This window comes from Molossus molossus, unplaced genomic scaffold (assembly GCF_014108415.1).
Source record: "Molossus molossus isolate mMolMol1 unplaced genomic scaffold, mMolMol1.p scaffold_m16_p_1, whole genome shotgun sequence".
NCBI classification, from domain to species: domain Eukaryota; kingdom Metazoa; phylum Chordata; class Mammalia; order Chiroptera; family Molossidae; genus Molossus; species Molossus molossus.
Window position 1 is genome coordinate 188,925,019 of NW_023425344.1, and position 18,523 is coordinate 188,943,541.

Below are 18,523 nucleotides of genomic sequence, written 5' to 3' on the forward strand. Positions count from 1 at the left end.
AGTGAGCCTGTGGGCCAGAGAAAAAGTAGAGCCAGGATCATTCCTTGCACTTGGAGAATATGGGGACATGTAATATACAGGATAAGAGGTACTAGGTTTTGGGAAGAAGACAAGGTAACCACGCATTCATTCAACACTGCAATCTACGGAGTACTAGGGGAGACAGTAGAGAATGAATCAGGATTTCTCTTTCATGGGGCTTATATTCTACTTGCTACCTAGACCCAGCCTTCTCCCTAGTTTTCCCTAAGTAAATTTACTATTTAATGATGTATCTCAGATGTTAGAGAATTTATGATTTACACTAGAATTCATAAACTCAAATGCTTACAAGGCTAAGCAGGTAATATAAACACAAAAATCAGAGTTGATTTAAGACCATAGGGCATGGTAAAGTTTGGCAAATTCTGGCCTAAAGCAATAAAATATATTTTTTTCTTTATTGATTTTAGAGAGAGAGGAAAGGAGAGGGAGAGACAGAAACATCAATGAAACAGAACACCATCTGGCTGCCTCCTGCATGCCCCCTACTGGGGATCTGGCCCATAACCTGGGCATGTGCCCTGACCAGGAATCAAAATGGAGACCTCTTGGAGCATGGGTTGACACTCAACCACGGAGCCACACTGGCTAGGCTGTAAAATAAATTTTTAAAAAACAATATCTTGGGATAAAGTCCTAAATCTGGAGACTTTACTGTCTAGATTTTTTTTTTTTTTAAACATCCAATTTCAGGTGATTTTTAACAATAACAAAAAATTATCAAATATATAATAAACATGACTTCTATCTTTAAACCTTTTCTGAGTAACTTCACAACTTTATGCAGTCTTATGAGCTATTTTCAGTCACAAAAAAACCCACATTATTACGCAATTTAATAGAAAAGTATCAAGAAATGTCTAGAATCCCTGGGCTCTAGTCTTCTTTTTCACGACTTCCTATGTGATCTAGGATGTCATAATCTTCCTGAACCTTCTCAGAATTGTTCTGAGTTTCAAAGGAGATGTAGATGTAGGAGGCACAAAGGAGATGTAGATGTAGGCGGCACAAAGGAGATGTAGATGTAGGAGGCACACTTTGGGAAGAAGATACACAGCTATCAGGACTTAGAAAGCAGACAAGGGATGAGATGCAGAATCCACAGAGACAGCTCAGAAGAGAGAAGGTAAAAGAAAAATTGCAAAGAATCTCAAAGTTAAAGGAGGAATGTGAAAAAACCAGCATGTCTAGGCTCAGGCTGCCATAACAAAATACTATGAACCGAATGGCTTAATTAACAGAAATTTATTTTCTCACAGTCTGGAGCCTAAAAATCCGAGATCAAGGTGCTAGCATGGTTGATTTCCGGTAAGGGCTCTCTTTGTAGATGGCTGCTTTCTCACTGTGTCCTCACTTGGGAGGGGGAGAGAGAGAGCAAGGCAACAATCCCATCATAAGGGTCCCACCCAGATGACCTCATTCCAAGGGCCCAATATCCAAATACCACCACGTTGTGGGGTAGGGCTTCAAACTAAGAATTGGGGAGCACACAAAGCAATCCACAGCATTCTGCCTCTGGCCTCCCCAATTCATGTCCTTCTCACATGCAAAATACATTCATTCTACCCCAGCAACTGCCAAAGTCCTCTTTTTTATAAATATAATTTTATTTTTTTATCCTCACCTGAGGAAATTTTATCTTCAAATAGAATGGGAGGGAGAGAGGGAGGAAGAGAGAGAGAAACATCAATGTGATAGAGACACATCGACCGGCTGCCACCCTCACGACCCCAACCAGGGCCAAGAACCGCAACTTAGCGGGAACCGAACCCGGGCCTCTCTGGGCCACAGGCTGACGCTCTAACCGCTAAGCCAAATTGGCCAGGTCATTCCATCCAGTATCAACCCTAAAGTCCAAAGTCTCATCTAAATATCACCTACATGAGATATGGGTGAGGCTCAAACTATATTTCATCTTGAGGCAAAACTCCTCTCTAGCTGTGAACCTGCGAAACCAGACAAGTTATGTGCTTTCAAAATACAATGGGGGACAGGTATTGGATAGACATTCCCATAACAAAAGGGAGAAATTGGAAGAAAGGAGTGACAGGGACACAAGGAGTCTAAAACATAGCAATACACATTCCTTTAGATCTTAAGGCTCAAGAATAATCCTTTTTGGCTCAATGTCCCCACCTTTCAGGCCCCATGGGGTGACAGCATCACCCCCATGGCTCCCAGAGGATGCCTAAAACTTGCTGAAACTGAGGTGGTAACCATGATGACCTCTGAATCGCCTTTGGGGCCATTTCTCCCTCTTTCTGAAGAACAATGCAAGTTCACAGCCACATGGCTCCATCATCCCATTCTGCCAAATCTAAGAAGTCAACAACCTTCCTTCACTTTGCCCCATTTCCCTCTCCTTCAGTTCAAACGGGCAGTGCTTCTGCTCATCGAATCCCATAAATGTGATATCAAGTGGTTGTTCAGCCACACCCTCAGTGTTCTTTTCAGAAGACGCTTTCTCATATTTTGCAATACAGATAGGCTGAGAATTTTCCGGTCTTCAGATTATGGTTCCTTTTTGCTTAACAATTAATTCCTTCTTCAATTCCTTTCTCCTTTTGCAGTCAGGAGGAACCAAGCTGCTCCATGAATACTTTGCTTAGAAGTCTCCTCAGCTAATATCTAATTTCATTGCTCACAATTCTTCCTTCCACAAAATGCTGCAACACAGTTCAGCCAAGGCCCTTGTCATTTTAACAAGGACTGCCTTTCCTACAGTTTCCAATGACATGGTCCTCATTTCCATCACACACCTCACCAGAACCGCCCTTAATGTCTTTATTTCTAGCATGTACCTCAAACCTCTCCCATCCTCTACCCATTACCCAGTTACAAAGCTGCTTCCACATGTTTAGGTGTTTTTCACAGCAGCACTCCTCTCCTGATACCAAAATCTGTCTTAGCTTGGGCTGCCATAACGAAATACCATAGAGTGGGTTGCTTAAACAGAAATGTATTTTCTCACAGTTCTAGAGACTAGAAGTCCAAGATAAAGGGGCCAGCATGGTTGGCTTCCACTGACAGCTTTCCTTCTGGCCACCTGCTCACTGTGTCTTCACGTGATGTGAGGGAGGGGAGGGGAAGGAGTGGGAAGGAACAGATAGCAAGTTGTCTGGTGTCTTTTCTTATAAGGTCACCAATCCCATCACAAGGGACCTACTCTCTGACCTCATCGAAACCTAATTATCTCCAAAAGGCCCCATCTCCAACCATCACATTGGAGGTTGGGGCTTTAACATAGATTGGGGGGGGGGGGGCACAATTCAGTCCACAGCACAGCAGCTCAGATAGCCGGGGAGCAGAATATACCTAATTTCCCCAGAAGGTTGAGGGCAGAAGAGAAGAAATTAAAGAAGATTCTTCAAATTGGTGTGATATATCAAAGGAATGCAAATTTCAGCAAGAGATTTTTCTGCTGGGGATCCTGATGACCACTTCATAGCACAAGTTCAAGATGTGGCTATATACCACTTCAAAATCTTTGAAGATATGAAAAAATGAACACAACTTTTGTAAAAAACATTATGAGAAAGACTCAGGACTCTTCAGAGAACTTCAAAGAGAGTTTAGAAAAACTGATCCAGGCTAAACTTCACTCATTCTTTGAAACAGAACTCTGCGACTGTGTCCAAATAACACTGAAACAAAGGTCCATCCGTTGGGGCCAGGCGTTGGGTTACACTGGGGAAAGATGAGTGTGAAATGGAAAATGGCAAGGCCAAGAAGACTCAACTACATGCAAGGCACTCTTTTTAATTCTAGACTTAATGTTTAACGGGTTTAGAATTCATTAAAATAGCCAGAGATTCCAGTATTTTGATTTCAATATACACAGTGAGGTCACTGATGTAAAGAGGACAAGATGAGGAGGGTAGGTTTCATGAAGGGCCTTTCCAATAATAACTTCTGCAAAAATGTAGCAGCGGTTTCTGGAGTCCTGTGTCTAGATGAGGATGTCGGCCCTGTTCTTACATGACCAACGGGAAAGATGCCCAGCAGTGCCAGCTTCAAAAGCCCAGAAAGGAGAAATGAAATGATCAAGCTGATGTCATCAATTCAAATGAATTCAGAGAGGCCACCTAGGGTTGTGTTTTTAGGGGAGAGTAATAAACAAAAGCTTTGGGGAGAAAATGGTAACAAACAAATCACCATCACCAGATAGTGTTGTAGGAAAGGAATTAAGTGTCCAGTAAGTAAGCAGAAGGGAGAGAGACAGCGCCAGTTGAGGAAAAGGATACCAGATTTATTTGAGTTCCTCAAAAAAGGAAAAAATGAGAAATAGATCAGTTCAGGAAATTAAAGGAAGATACAAGAAGAAAACAAACCATTGAGAAAGCAACAAGAAATAGAAAATCAATACTAGTTGGCACTGAAAAAGATCTTTATAATTGAAAAAGTTCTTGTCAGTTTATTTAGTCACCTGCACAGTGCCTGGCATGTAACACATACATACAAAATTCATGGAGTGAAAGAATGTTACCAAGCCTTGTAGGGCTTCAGAGTTAGTTACCTTCAAGATGTACCTTTGTGGTATGCAGTTTTGATCTATGGGCAATTTTACCTGTGTCTACCGCTCTCTTGACTCCCTGAAGAACTTGAATTAGGGTCCTTGCCCATAATGGGAGATCATCACAGATAACCTCTTTTGAGCTGCCTGCAGGGCAAGACAAACTTCTATTTGCTAAACATCTGCTTTTCTTATCATCCTGCAATGACTCTTTGAAGCTAAGTGACCATATCTCATCCCTAGCTCAGAATGTCTTTTTTTTTTTTAAATCTTCACAGAGGATATGTTTTTCATCAATTTTTAGAGAGAGAGACATATTGATGTGAGAGAGAAACATCAATCGGTTGCCTCCTGTACAACCGGGATCACACCTGAAACCTGGGTATGTGCCCTGACCAGGAATCAAACCTGCAACCCTTTGGTGCACGGGACAATGCTCTAACCAGTGAGCCACACTGGCCAGGGCAGAATGTCTATATACTCTTTTCTTTTCTGTCTCTGAACTTCCTGTGCAGGTGGGGTTCTCATACACATATATTAAATTTGGTTATTTTCTCTTGCTAATCTGCCTCATGACTATTTGATTATTAGATCATCCAAAAGTGCCTTGAAGACAGAGGGAAATTTCTTCCTCCCACAGTCCACACAACCCTGGGACTGAGGAGTACAGAACCTAAGATTAATACAATAAGATATAATAAAATATATAGTAAAATATAAAATACACATATACTATATATAAAAAGAATAAAATCTAGAGTGTAGGAGTGATAATCTAGCTACAATTTAGAACAAGGACAACTTTTAGATTTGGTAAACTCTTGAAATCATATGAAAATTCTGCTTACCTTTTTCTATTGAGAGGGTTCAAAGCTTTTATAAGAATTTAAATGTGAGTTTATGAGCAACTGATATATTATTAGGTTAATTATTAATTTGTGTTAAGAAAGAATTAGTGGGAATGTGATACAGAAGATACATTCTACAGTTAGCTTTAAGAAGCTCAAAGGAAAATGAGTGCAAAACCACTCAGACGAGTTTTATATCTAGGTTATAGTTTTATGTGTATTTACATACTACCTGAATTGTTATCTTTTGGACATATCTGATTACATAAGACCTCAAAGATTTCGTCTAACACTGTTACTTTGTTATTTTGCTTATATTGTACTCCCTCCACAAGCAATTTTTAGATTCATTATCTCATTCATGTTCCTAATGTCGCCTAGCAAATTATGAATACACCAAAACCAAAGGCACTTACCCATTTTAGGTTTCTTAATAAATAGTAAAGACATTTTCATACTGAACATATTGACTAATGGTAATCTTTTAAAGTAGAGAGTCTGCAAAACACTCTTTCAAAGAGTTACACATTCTAATGGTAAGAACCAGACAGGCATACATCCTACAAACTGTACGAATAAAGCCTGTAAAAGATTCCAACCTGAAACTCCCTAAGTGAAATTCACAAGAAACAGAAACTGAGCCGCTGAAAACTGGCTTGTGACCACCCACTGAAGCTCCAGCTGTCTGATGTTGAATTTTAAAACATGACCACTTTCCTATAATTATGAAAACCAACTTGTGAACACATATTTGTTACTTCTCTCCCCTTTAAAGTAGGCAGAGAACTAGAAACCACTAAAGGCATTATACTTTCGTGTGTCCTTTTAAAAGCGATTTTAAATTATTACTATTTCCAAAACCTCCCACCACAACGGAATCAAAGGAGCCCTAAAGCGAGGAAGGAACTACAGACGAAGAAGGAAAAATAACCTAGGAGAGCAAGTAAACTAAAGCGCAGTCCTTGAACGGCTGACCTTTCTTAGACCGTGTACATTTTTTTTCCTTTAAGAAAGGATAGACGATAAATCTCAAAGGTTAATTAAAAATGCCCAGAAAACTAGCTAGAGAAGCACGAAGGTCAAGGTGGCAAGCGGGGCTCCGCGGAGAGCTTTCTTGGGGTTAGGTACTTCGGGAGCTTCCAAGGACAAGGGTGTGGGGGGTGGAGGGAAAAAAGGTGAGAAAGAGGCTGGAAGGAAGGGAGTGATGGGAAGGGGAGGAGAAAGATAGGGCAAAACAGGGGCAGGCCGCGGAGGCGCGGGCAGGGAGTCAGGCGGCGTGGGGGAGGGAGCCCGAGCCCCGGCCCCCGCCCCGCCCCGGGGAGGCCCGCCCGCCCCCCTTACCAGCGGGAGCAGGAAGCCCCAGAGCAGGGCGGCGGCGGCGGCGGCGGCGGCGGCGGCGGCGGAGGGCGGCGGCCCCATCGGGCTGCTGGACGCCCGGCGGCGCGGTGGGCCGCTGCTCGGCGGCGGCAGGCTCGGGGTCCCGCCGCGGCGCTGCCTCGGTGGCCGAGCCGGACAGCGGTGGGTGGCGGGGCTTGGCCGGTGCCGCCGCTGTTGCAGGGGCGGCCACTGCAGCACCGACTTCCTTTTCCGGCCACGCCCGGAGGACGCGGAAACCCCCGCACGGAGCACGTGGAGTCCCGAGCCCGCGCGCCCTGCCAGCGGCTCTCTGTGCGTCCTGGCGCCCGCAGGCCACCGGCGGCGGGGCTGGGCGTGTCCCTTTCCAGATGCCTGACCTGAATTCCCCCCTCGTCCGGGAATGCAGTGGACTTTTTCAAGACCCTCCTCCTCCTAGAAGTTGTCTGGCGCTACTGTGTGTTCCAGTAACTATCCAGGAGCCCCGAGCCTAGATCTACCGGCTCACCAGCGGGTCCTGGCCACTGTCACATATAGTCCAAGTCCATGCACATTCTCCAAAACCGCTGCGACCACCCTCTCCAGGCCACGACACCTGTCTCCTCCCAATTGGTCTCTGTGTTTCCACTCCTGACATCCCATTACTACGTAGCGGTCCTAGAGAACTCTTTTTAAAAGCATAAATCAGCGCATGTCACTCCTCATCACACTTGGAACAAAATTAAGATTCTGGTCTGGCCTACAACGTTTACATAATGTGGTCCCTGCCTTCTCTGACCCCATCTTCACTACTTTCCCACGTTTGCCACTGGGATGCCTGTGGTTCTTTGGCCTGTGCACTGGTTGCCCTCCCTGTGGAATGCCCTTGTCTCTGAGTACCTGGTGCACTGGCATTCACTTGTCAGCTGTTGTCCCTTCCCCGGAGGGAACTTCCTGACATACCCAGTCTACCGTAGCCACCCACTCACTTGCTGACATACCCAGTCTACGGTAGCCACCCACTCACTTGCGTATCATACGATTTAATTCTCTACATAGTATTTTTACTCTCATATTCACTTGCTTATTTATCTGTTCATTTACTATGTCACCTCCTAGTGGATAGCAAGGAGTACCTTTGCATTCTTCAGTACTATGTCCCTTACACCTACAACACTGGGCAGAAAGTAGGTGTTTAAATATTTGTTGGATGAATATTCCATACCAAGCACTGAATATGATGCTCTCCCTGCCATCCCACAGCTCAGTTCAGTGAGGGACACAGATGTGTGAACAAACATAGTTCAGGGTGAATAGTGACTCTCTTGTTTGCACAAGATGCTTTGGGAGTATCAGAAGGACATATAAAAGGGATGCCAGGAAAAATTCCAACTTAAGCTGAGTCTAGAAGCGTGAGTTAATTTTAGCCAGGCCTGGGCAGGGGAAAGGGGAGACTTCCAGGAAGAGTGAACTGTTAGTGTTAAAGCCGAAGGTGACAGTGGAGGAACTGCAAAACTTGGACTTGGCTGAAGTTATGAGCGGTGAAAGATGAAGTGAGGGAAGAAAGCAGAGACCAAATCAGAAATAGATTGGACAGTTTGCTTGTGACTTTTGACTTCACTCAGTTGGTGGTGGAGAGTAAATGAATAAGTAGAGCATGACAATTTCAGTTTTAGAAAGCTCTCTGGGGTGGCAGGTGAGGTGGCAGATGTTTTGAAACTGGGCAAACTAGAAGGAAGTCAGGAAACCTGTTACATAACTGTAGTGACCTAACCCAGGCCAAGGATTGTGAGGGCCTGAACTGAGACAGTGGCAGAAGAAATGGGGAAGAGGGGATGGATCAGAAAGATTTGTAGCAGAATTTCAGAAATGAGAGGACATGGAGATGGATGGAGGGGAGGAGGGATGAGTCCCAGAATCCTGCCCTAAACCTTTTATTGAGATGATCACCACAGGAGATGGAGGTGGTAGTGGAATGGGTGGGGGAGAGAAAATACTTTTGGACGTGAATTTGAGATGCTTATGGGACATCCAAATGTAAATGCCTGTAGGTTGCTGGCCAAGTGGATTGGTCCAAAGCTTACTGGCACAATGAGGCCAGAACTCAGGTCTCCTGCCTGTCACTTTCTAGCTGCCTAGGGCAAGCCAGGTTCTCCTTTTGTGAAATGGCTAAATGACTTCATCTCTAAATATTTCCTTCTGCCCGCGGTGGCCCTTCGCCTGGTGAATCTCCAAGGTGGCTCCTGAGGCTGTCTGAAATCTGTTTTTCCTTTCTACATTTATGCACATTTTTTTCTTCCCCTCAGTTGGAGAACATTTTGTACCTGTAGCCAAAGAACCTGTGTTATACACTAGTTCCTTGTGTGATTTAATTGCCTACTTTAGTTTTCTCAGCTGAAAAATGTGGACAGCAATACCAGTTCTGCCTGTCTTACATAATTATTGTAAAAATGACCTAATCTATAGTTTGGGTAAAATTATCCTGAAAAAAAGAAAAATTAAAGGAGGAGGAGGGGAATAAAAGGAAAAGGAGAAAAGCAAAAATAGAAGGCTGTGTTATTGCTGTAGTCCAAAGTGTCAGCACTATTGGTCATAATTCTCCTGCCAGAATGGTTTCTCCTTGGTCAAAGTCCCTGTGCAGGATGAAGTGAAGGAAAATAGGAGAGTTAATGGAAGAGTAAAAGATTCTTGATTAATGACTTTACTAATGGAACAGCTGTTGAAGTTTATTTGGAGTATATCTCTGTTGTGCTTGAATTTTTCTGCAAGTATTAGGCAAGATAAAGGGTACCTGGATAATTTTTAGTCGATATTTTTCTTCTCCAAATAAACTACATATGAAATCCAATTTTGGGAAAGAAGTATCATTAGATTAAAGATTGTTTTCATTTCTGAATATATTTAGTTAATATTTTTTACCAGTGTTAAAATATAGAATGTTATTGGTTGTCAGAACCTTTGTATATTGTAGGAAGTGGCCGGGAAATGCTGGCTTCATTTTACAAAGGAGAAAATTGCTAGGTTGACAGCAGAAGAGGAGAAGCTTAAACCCAAGCCCCTGCCCCAGCACACTAGATCATTTGTACTGTGTGTGCTGGTACTGCACGGTGGTTTTCACTCCCAGGACACTGATAAAGTGTTGGTAATGAGCCCCAGGGACTTTCTTGGGCACTCCAGGGAATTACTTTAGTATAGAGCAGTGATTCTCCATCTTGACTATTTATGAGGATTACATAGAAGAACTTTAAAGGATACCGATGCCTGATTCCCACTATTTCACTTTTCCTTGTGCAGATCCTAAAGTTAATTGATCTGGTTGTAGCCTGTGTTTTACAGTTTTTATAGCTCCTCAGGTCATTCTAATATGCAACCAAGATTGAGAAACTGGCTTAGTCAGTTATTCTTTTTTTTGGTTAATCCTCACCCAAGGATATTCTTTCCAATGATTTTTAGAGAGTGGAAGGGAGGGAGGGAGTGGGAGACAGAGAGAGAGAGAGAGAGAGAGAGAGAGAGAGAGAGAGAGAGAAGAGAGAAACATAGATTTCAGAGAGACATGTTAATTGGTTTCCTCCTGAACACACCCCAATCAGGCATGTGCCCTTGATGGGGAATCGAATCTTTGACCCTTTGGTGCAAGGGCTGGTACTCTAACCACTGAGCAACAACCGCCAGGGCAGTGGTTCTTTTTTTTTATCCTCACCGGAGGATATTTTCCCATTTATCTTCAGATAGAGCAGGAGGGAGAGAGACACATTGATTGGTTATCACCTGCATGACCCCAACCAGGACTGGGGATGAACTGCAACCAAGGTACGTGCCCTCGGCCAGAATCAAACCTGGGACTCTTTGGTTGGCGGGCCGACGCTCTAACCGCTGAGCCAAACCGGCCAGGGCACAGTGATTCTTTTTTAAATATTTTTTATTTTCCAATTGATATTATATTAGTTTCAGATGTACAACATAATAATTAGACACTTATATAACTTATGGAGTGATTACTCCAATAAGTCTAGTACCCACCTGACACCATACATAATTATTACAACATTACTGACTATATCCCCTATGCTGTACATCCTTATGACTTTACATCCATATGACTGTTTTTATAACTGACAATTTGTATCTCTTAATCCCTCTCCTTTTTTCATCCATCTTCTCCCACCCCCTTTCCATCTGGGAACCATCAACTTGTTCTCTGAACCTATGAGTTTGTTTCTGTTTTGTTTGTTTGTTTTGTTTTTTAGATTTCATATATAAATGAAGTCATATGGTATTTGTCTTTCTAGTTAATGATCTTAAAACGTGGTTTCTGGACCATGCAGTATCAATATCACCTGGGAACTATGAGAAGTGCAAATTCCTCCAGACCTCCTGAATTAGAAACTCTGGGAATAGGGCCCAGTAATCTGGGTTTTAATAAGCACCCTAAGAAATTCTGATGCATGTTAAAGTTTGAGAATTGTTGGTTTAGAGCAACATTCCTTAACTCTGGCTGCATATTAGAATCATCTGCGAAGTTAAAATAAAAAACAAACCCTATGCTCTAATATTAATCAAACTGAAAGGACAAATAGACAAATCCATAATTATAGTTAAAGATTTCATCACTTCTCTCTCAATAATTGAAAGAACAAATTAAATTAGTGAGGATACAGAAGACTTGATCAGCCATCAACCAACTTCACCTATCTCATTCATGGGACACTCCACCCACCAACTGCGAAATACACATTATCTTTATGTGTGCACAGGAATTAAGAATATATTTTGAATTAAAGGAAAACACAAATGTGACATATCAAATGTTGTGAGATGCAATTAAAGCTTTTTTTATTTTTTTTAAATCCTCACCCGAGGACATTTTTCAATATTTTGTTGAGATAGAGTGGGATAAAGAGAGAGAGAGAGAAACATCGACGTGAAAGGGACACATCGAGTGGCTGCCACCCACACGACCCAACCAGGGCTGGGGACAAACTGCAACCGAGTTACATGCCCTTAGTGGGAACCAAACCCGGGTCTCTCCGGATCGCAGGCCGATGATTTAACCGCTGTGCCAAACCAGCCAGGGCTAAAGCTTTTTTAAAAAAGTGCCTGTGGCCCTGACCAGTTTGGTTCAGCGGTTAGAGCATCGGCCTCTGGTCCAGAGAGACCTGGGTTTGGTTACTGCTAGGGGCACAAACTCGGTTGCAGTTTGTCCCCGGCCCTGGTTGGGTTGTGCAGGTGGCAGCTACTAGATGTGTCCCTTTCACGTTGATGTTTCTCTCTCTCTCTCTCCCTCCCACTCTATCTGAACAAAATATATATTTAAAAAATTGTCCTCAGGTGAGGATTAAAAAAAAAGAAAAGAAAGAAAGAAAATAGAATAAAGTGCTTAAAAAATTGTAGCACTTATAATAGAAAGGTATAAACATTTAAAAATCAATGACCTAGGCTTCTACCTTAAGAAACCAGAAAAGAGCAATTAAATCTAAAGGACAGCAAAAGAAAGAAATGCAAATATCTGAGCAGAAATCAACAAAATAGAAAACAAATAAGCAATAGAGAAAATCAGTGAAGTCAGAAGATGGGCTTTTTGAAAAGGTTGGTAGAATTGGGAAACTCTAGAGAAAAATGATTAAAGGAAAAAGAAAATACAAATTACCAATGTCAGGAACAAGAGAGGGAATGTACTAAAGGTCCTCAAGACATTAAAATAATAGCAAGTTAATATTATAAACAACTTTATGCCAATAAAACTGACAACTTAAGTGAAATGGAGAAATTTCTTGAAAGGCAAACTATGTACTCAAAAAAGAAATAGATATTAGTGATAGTTGGATTAGGTATTTTAAAAATTGGATTTGTCATGAAAAACCTTCCCACAAAGAAAACTTTAGGCTCACATAGCTTCACCTAGTTCACATTATGAACAGCATACCGATACCAAAACCAGACAGACGTTGAAAGAAAACTACAGACTACAGGGAAGGAAACCATCCACAAAAATGAAAAGACAACCTGCTGAATGGGAAAAGATTTGCAAATGATACATCCAATAAGGGGTTAATATTCAAAATATTTAAGGAACTCATACAGCTTAACATAAAAAAAAGAAACAAAAAACCCTAACCAATCCAATTAAAATATTGGCAGAGTACCTGGATAGACATTTTTCCAAAAAAGACAAACAGATGGCCAACAGACACTGAAAAGATGCTCAACATCACTAATCATCAGGGAGTCATAAATCAAAACCACAGTGAGATACCACCTCATACCTGTCAGAATGGCCACCATCAAAAAATCAATAAGTAACAAGTGCTGCTTGTTGTGGTGTGAGAGAACCGAGAGACCACCAGAGACAAATTAAAGCCAAATAGAGAGCAAAGCCATCCAGCAACTGATCCCGAGTTCTCGGAGATCAGCCCCGAGTTTCAGCTACATTTTTATTTTATAGGGGGCTTGTTACAAATTTCTGCAACTGGCATTTCTTTTTTTCTTTTTCTTTTTATCCTCACCTGAGGACACTTTTTCCACCTTTTGTTCAGATAGAGTGGGAGGGAGAGTGAGGAAGAGAGAGAGAGAGAGAAACATTGATGTGAAAGGGACACATCAGTGGTTGCCACCTGCACGACCCAACCAGGGCCAAACCGCAACCAAGGTACGTGCCCTTAGCGGGAACTGAACCCGGGTCTCTCCAGACCTCAGGCCGATGCTCAAACCACTGAGCCAAACCAGCCAAGGCTGCAACTGGCATTTCTTGTTGGCCTTGAGGGAGAACAAGCAAGTGCAGAAGTGGAGGCAGTAGGTGATAAGCGGGAGGGAGCGGAGGCGGGAGGGAGCTGCATCAGCACATATCTATGGTCAGGGTTGTCCTGCTATTCACTCGGTTTTCTAAGTTCTAAAAAGTTCTAAGTTCTAAAAAGTAACACATTTCCCCATCAAAATACCAACGACATATTTCATAGAACTAGAACAAATACTTCAAAAGTTCATATGGAACCAAAAAAGACCCCGAATAGCCACAGCAATCTTGAAAAAGAAGAACAAAGTAGGTGGGATCACAATACCAGATATCAGGTTATACTACAAAGCGACTGTAACCAAAACAGCCTGGTACTGGCACAAGAACAGGCATATAGACCAGTGGAACAGAACTGAAAACCCAGAAATGGACCCAAAGCAATACGCTCAATTAATATTTGACAAAGGTGGCAAGAGCATACAGTGGAGTAAAGACAGCCTCTTTAATAAATGGTGTTGGGAAAATTGGACAGCTACATGCAAAAAAATGAAACTAGACCATCAACTTACACCATACACAAAAATAAACTCAAAATGGATAAAAGACTTAAATGTGACCCGTGAATCCATAAAAATTCTAGAAGAAAATGTAGGCAACAAAATTTCGGACATCATACGGAGCAGAATTGTCACTGATACATAACCTAAGGCAACAGAAACAAAGGAAGAAATGAACACATGGGACTACATCAAACTAAAAAGCTTCTGCACAGCAAAAGAAACAATCATCAAAATGGAAAGGCAACCCACTGTATGGGAGAACATCATTGCCAATGATGTATCAGATAAGGGGTTAATTTCCAATATATATAGAGTGCTCACACAACTCCACAAAAGGAAGACAAAGAACCCAATTAAAAAATGGGCAGAGGACCTGAATAGACACCTCTCCAAACAGGACATACAAATGGCCAAGAGACATATGAAGAAATGCTCAACATCACTAATCATCAGAGAGACGCAAATTAAAACAACAATGAGGTATCACCTCACACCTGTCAGAATGGCCGCCATCAACAAATCATCAAACAACAAGTGTTGGCGAGGGTGTGGAGAAAAGGGGACTCTAGTACACTGCTGGTGGGAATGCAGACTGGTGCAGCCGCTGTGGAAAACAATATGGTGCTACCTCAAAAAATTAAAAATTGAACTTCCATTTGACCCAGTGATCCCACTTCTAGGAATATACCCTAAGAAGCCTGAAACACCAATCAGGAAGAATATATGTACCCCCATGTTCATAGCAGCACTATTTACAATAGCTAAGATCTGGAAACAACCCAAGTGTCTTTCAGTAGATGAGTGGATAAAAAAGCTGTGGTACATATACACAATCGAGTACTATGCAGCGGTAAGAAAGAAAGATCTCTTATCCTTTGAGACGACATGGAGGGACCTGGAAAGTATTATCCTAAGTGAAAGAAGCCAAGCAGAAAAAGACAAATACCACATGATCTCATTTATATATGGAATATAATGAGGAATACAGTAGACCCAGAAACATGGAAGTAGGGCACAGACTGACATCCCTCGGAAGAGGGGTGGGGGGATGGGAAGAGATAAAGCACAGAACTTACATGCATGTATGCATGATCAATGGACTTGGACAACTAAGCCTGGGACGGGGTGGGGCGGGGATGGGGAGGGGGGTGCCAATGGGGTAAAAAAGGTAAAATATCTGTAACAAAAAAAAAAAAAAAAGTAACACATTTCCTTAGAGGACAGTTTCACTTAGAGGAGTACCAGGCCAGCTGGTGCTTCCTGTTTGTATTATTTAATCTGTGCGAGGTGATATGAGCAGGCCAGCACACTGGTGAGGATGTGAAAGATTGGTAGGATTGTAAATTAGTGCAGCCACTGTGGAAAACAGTGTGGAGATTCCTCAAAAATATTAAAATTAGAGCTGCCGTACAACTCAGCAATACCATTCTGGGCATTTATCTGAAGAAAACAAAAACTGATATGAAAAGATAGGTATACCCCTGTGCTCATTGTGGCATTACGTACAACAGTCAAGATCTGTAAACAACCTAGATGTCCATCAATAGAGGAACAGATTTTAAAAAGATGCAGTACATATATACAATGGAATATTACTCAGCAGTAAAAAATAACAAAATCTTATCATTTGTGACAGCACTGATGGACCTGGAAGGTATTATGCTAAGTGAAATAAGTCAGAGGAAGATAAATACTGTATGTTTTTACTTATATATTGAATCAAAAACACCCCCAAACAACAAATGAACAAACAAAACAGAAACAGACCCAAAGATACAAAGAACAATATGATGATTGCCAAAGAGAAGGAAAACACCAATCGGTTGCCTTTTATAAGCACTCTGACCAGAAATTGGACCCACAACCTAGATTTATGCCCTGACCGGAAGGAAGTTTAACCTGCAACCTTGGTGCATGGGATGATGCTCCAACCAACGAAGCCACCTGGCCAGGACCAAAATAATTTTTTAAAACTTGAGCCCTGGCGGCTGTGGCTCAGTGGTGAGAGTGTCAGCCCCAGGTACTGAAGTGTTTTGAATTTGATTCCCGGGCAAGGGCACGTACCTGGGTTACGGGCACCCTGGGCCCTGGTTGGGGTGTGTGCGGGAGGCAACTAATTAATGTCTCTCTCTCCCCCACCCCACTTCCTCCTTCCCTTCCACTCTCTGTAAAAATCAATGGAAAAAAATATCCTTGGGTGAGGATAAACAAACAAATAAACAAATTAAGGACTTAAATACCTTATTTCAAGATTTTCTTAAAGTTATAGTAACTGAGTGTGATAGTGTCATATATATAGACATATATAGATCAATGAATCAGTGTAAAGAGTCTGTAATTAGATCTACAGCCTATTGATTTTCCACAAAAACCAAGACAATTCAATGAGGAAAGGCTAATCTTTTCAACAGTTGGGTATCCATGCTCCAAAAATGACAGTCCCCCCAAAATGAAGCACAATTCTTATCTCATGACACATAACTTGAAATAGATCATAGACCTAGATAGACAGGCTAAAACCAAAAAATTTCCAGGAGATAAATCTTAGTAATCTTTTGTTAGGTTAGGACTTCTTAAATAACACACACACACACACACACACACACACACACACACCAGAATCTATAAAAGAATTAAAATAGATAAATTGAACTTCACCAAAACAAAACACTTCTGTTCTTGGAAAGGTACTGTTAAGAAAACAAAAATCTAGCCACAGACTGAGAGAAAATATTTGTTGTTTTTTAAAAAAAATTTTTTCTTTATTGATTTTTTTAGAAAGAGAGAGGAAGGGAGAGGGAGAGAGAGAAACATCGATGAGAAAGAACATCAATTGGCCACCTCCTGCATGGCCCCCACTGGGGAATGGGCCCACAACCTGGGCATATGCCCTGATCAGAAATTGAACCAACAACCTCTTGGTGCATGGGTCGATGCTCGACCACTGAGCCACACCAGCTGGATGAGACAAAATATTTGTAAAGCACATATTCAACACAGGACTTGTATGCAGAATATGTAATGAATGCTTGTAACTCAATAGTAAGAAGATCAAAAACCCAATTAAAATGAAGAAAATGTTTGAATAAATAATTCACCAAAGGGAATTATTATATACATATACACAGAGAGAGACAGGGTTAGAGAGCAAATAAGCACATAAAAAGATGCTCAATATTAATCATCAAATAAATACAAATAAAAAACATTAGATACCTAGTAGAATGGCTAAAATAAAAAGATTGACCATACCAAGTGTTGACAATGATATGGAGGAAACAGAACTCTCATACACTGCTGGTGGGAATGTAAACTACTACAATTCCTTTGGAAGACTGACAGTGTCTTATAAAGTTATACATACACTTACTATAGATCCAGCCATATTATTCCTAGACATTTACCCAAGAGATGAAAGCATTTGTCTATACATTATCATCTAAAGCTGTTCTATTTGTAATAGTTCAAAACAATAAACAATTCAAATATCTACTAAGTGAATTAATAAACAAAATATGATAAAAACATGCAAGAAATACTTCTCAGCAGTCAAGGGGAATGAACTATTTGTGTCCATAACAATGCACATTAATCTTAAAATCATTAATCTGAGTCAAAAAAACAAAAAGCCAGCCTGGCTGGTGTGGCTCAGTGGTTGAGTGTCAACCTATGCACCAAGAGGTTGCTGGTTGGATTCCCAGTCAGGGCACCAGCCCAGGTTGTGAGCCTAATCCCCAATAGTGGGTGTGCAGGGGTTGGCCGATTGATGTTCTCTCTCATTGATGTTTCTCTTTCTCTCTCTCTTCCTCTCTCTCTAACATCAATAAAGAAAAAAAAAAAAAGCCAGACCAAAAAAAAAAAAAGAGTATATAGTATATGATTCTATTTATATGAAATTCTGTAAAATATAATCTTACCTACAGTTACCAAAAGCAGATCAGTGTTTCCCTGGGGAGGGTGTGGATGAAGGAGGAATGGGATACAAGGGTGCATAAGGAAATTTGGAAAGATGATAGAAATATTTATCTTGATTGTTGTGATGTTTTCACAAATATATGCTTACATCAAACCTCATCAAATTGTACATGTTAAATACGTATGTTTATTATAACCAGTTATACTGCAATAAAGCTGTAGAAAAAAGAAAACAACAAGTGATACCAAAAAAGATTCTATGCCCAAACCTTATCACCAAGAAATTCTGATTTATTTGGTTGGGAGTAGGCCCAGACATCAGTTTACTTTGAAAGTTCCCTTGGTGATTCTACTGTGCAGCCAGGTCTGGGAGTGACTGGCATAGATAAATCAACTCTCTATTGCTAATAAATGCAATGAATTTCTAAAATTTTACAGTCAAGGAGGCTATGGGCCAGATCTTATTCCTTTTTTCTTCTCTAAAAGTGGAAAAAAGTATCCCACCAGTTCTCATTTAGTGGTTGCATTTGTTGGGGTTGAGTTCCTGTGTTGGTATCTGTCTCTGAACACAACTTTTAGAAAT

The 18,523-nt window shown here is 41.4% G+C and overlaps 1 protein-coding gene across 1 annotated transcript in view; it reads right to left on the minus strand.

The window, feature by feature from the left end:
- SPPL2A (signal peptide peptidase like 2A) overlaps positions 1-18,523 on the minus strand; it is a 64,082-nt gene that overhangs the window by 40,062 nt on the left and 5,497 nt on the right. Inside the window, exon 3 of the mRNA XM_036249468.1 lies at positions 6,745-7,191. Coding sequence (XP_036105361.1) covers positions 6,745-7,191 — 447 coding nt within the window. The remainder of the gene's footprint in view (positions 1-6,744; positions 7,192-18,523) is intronic.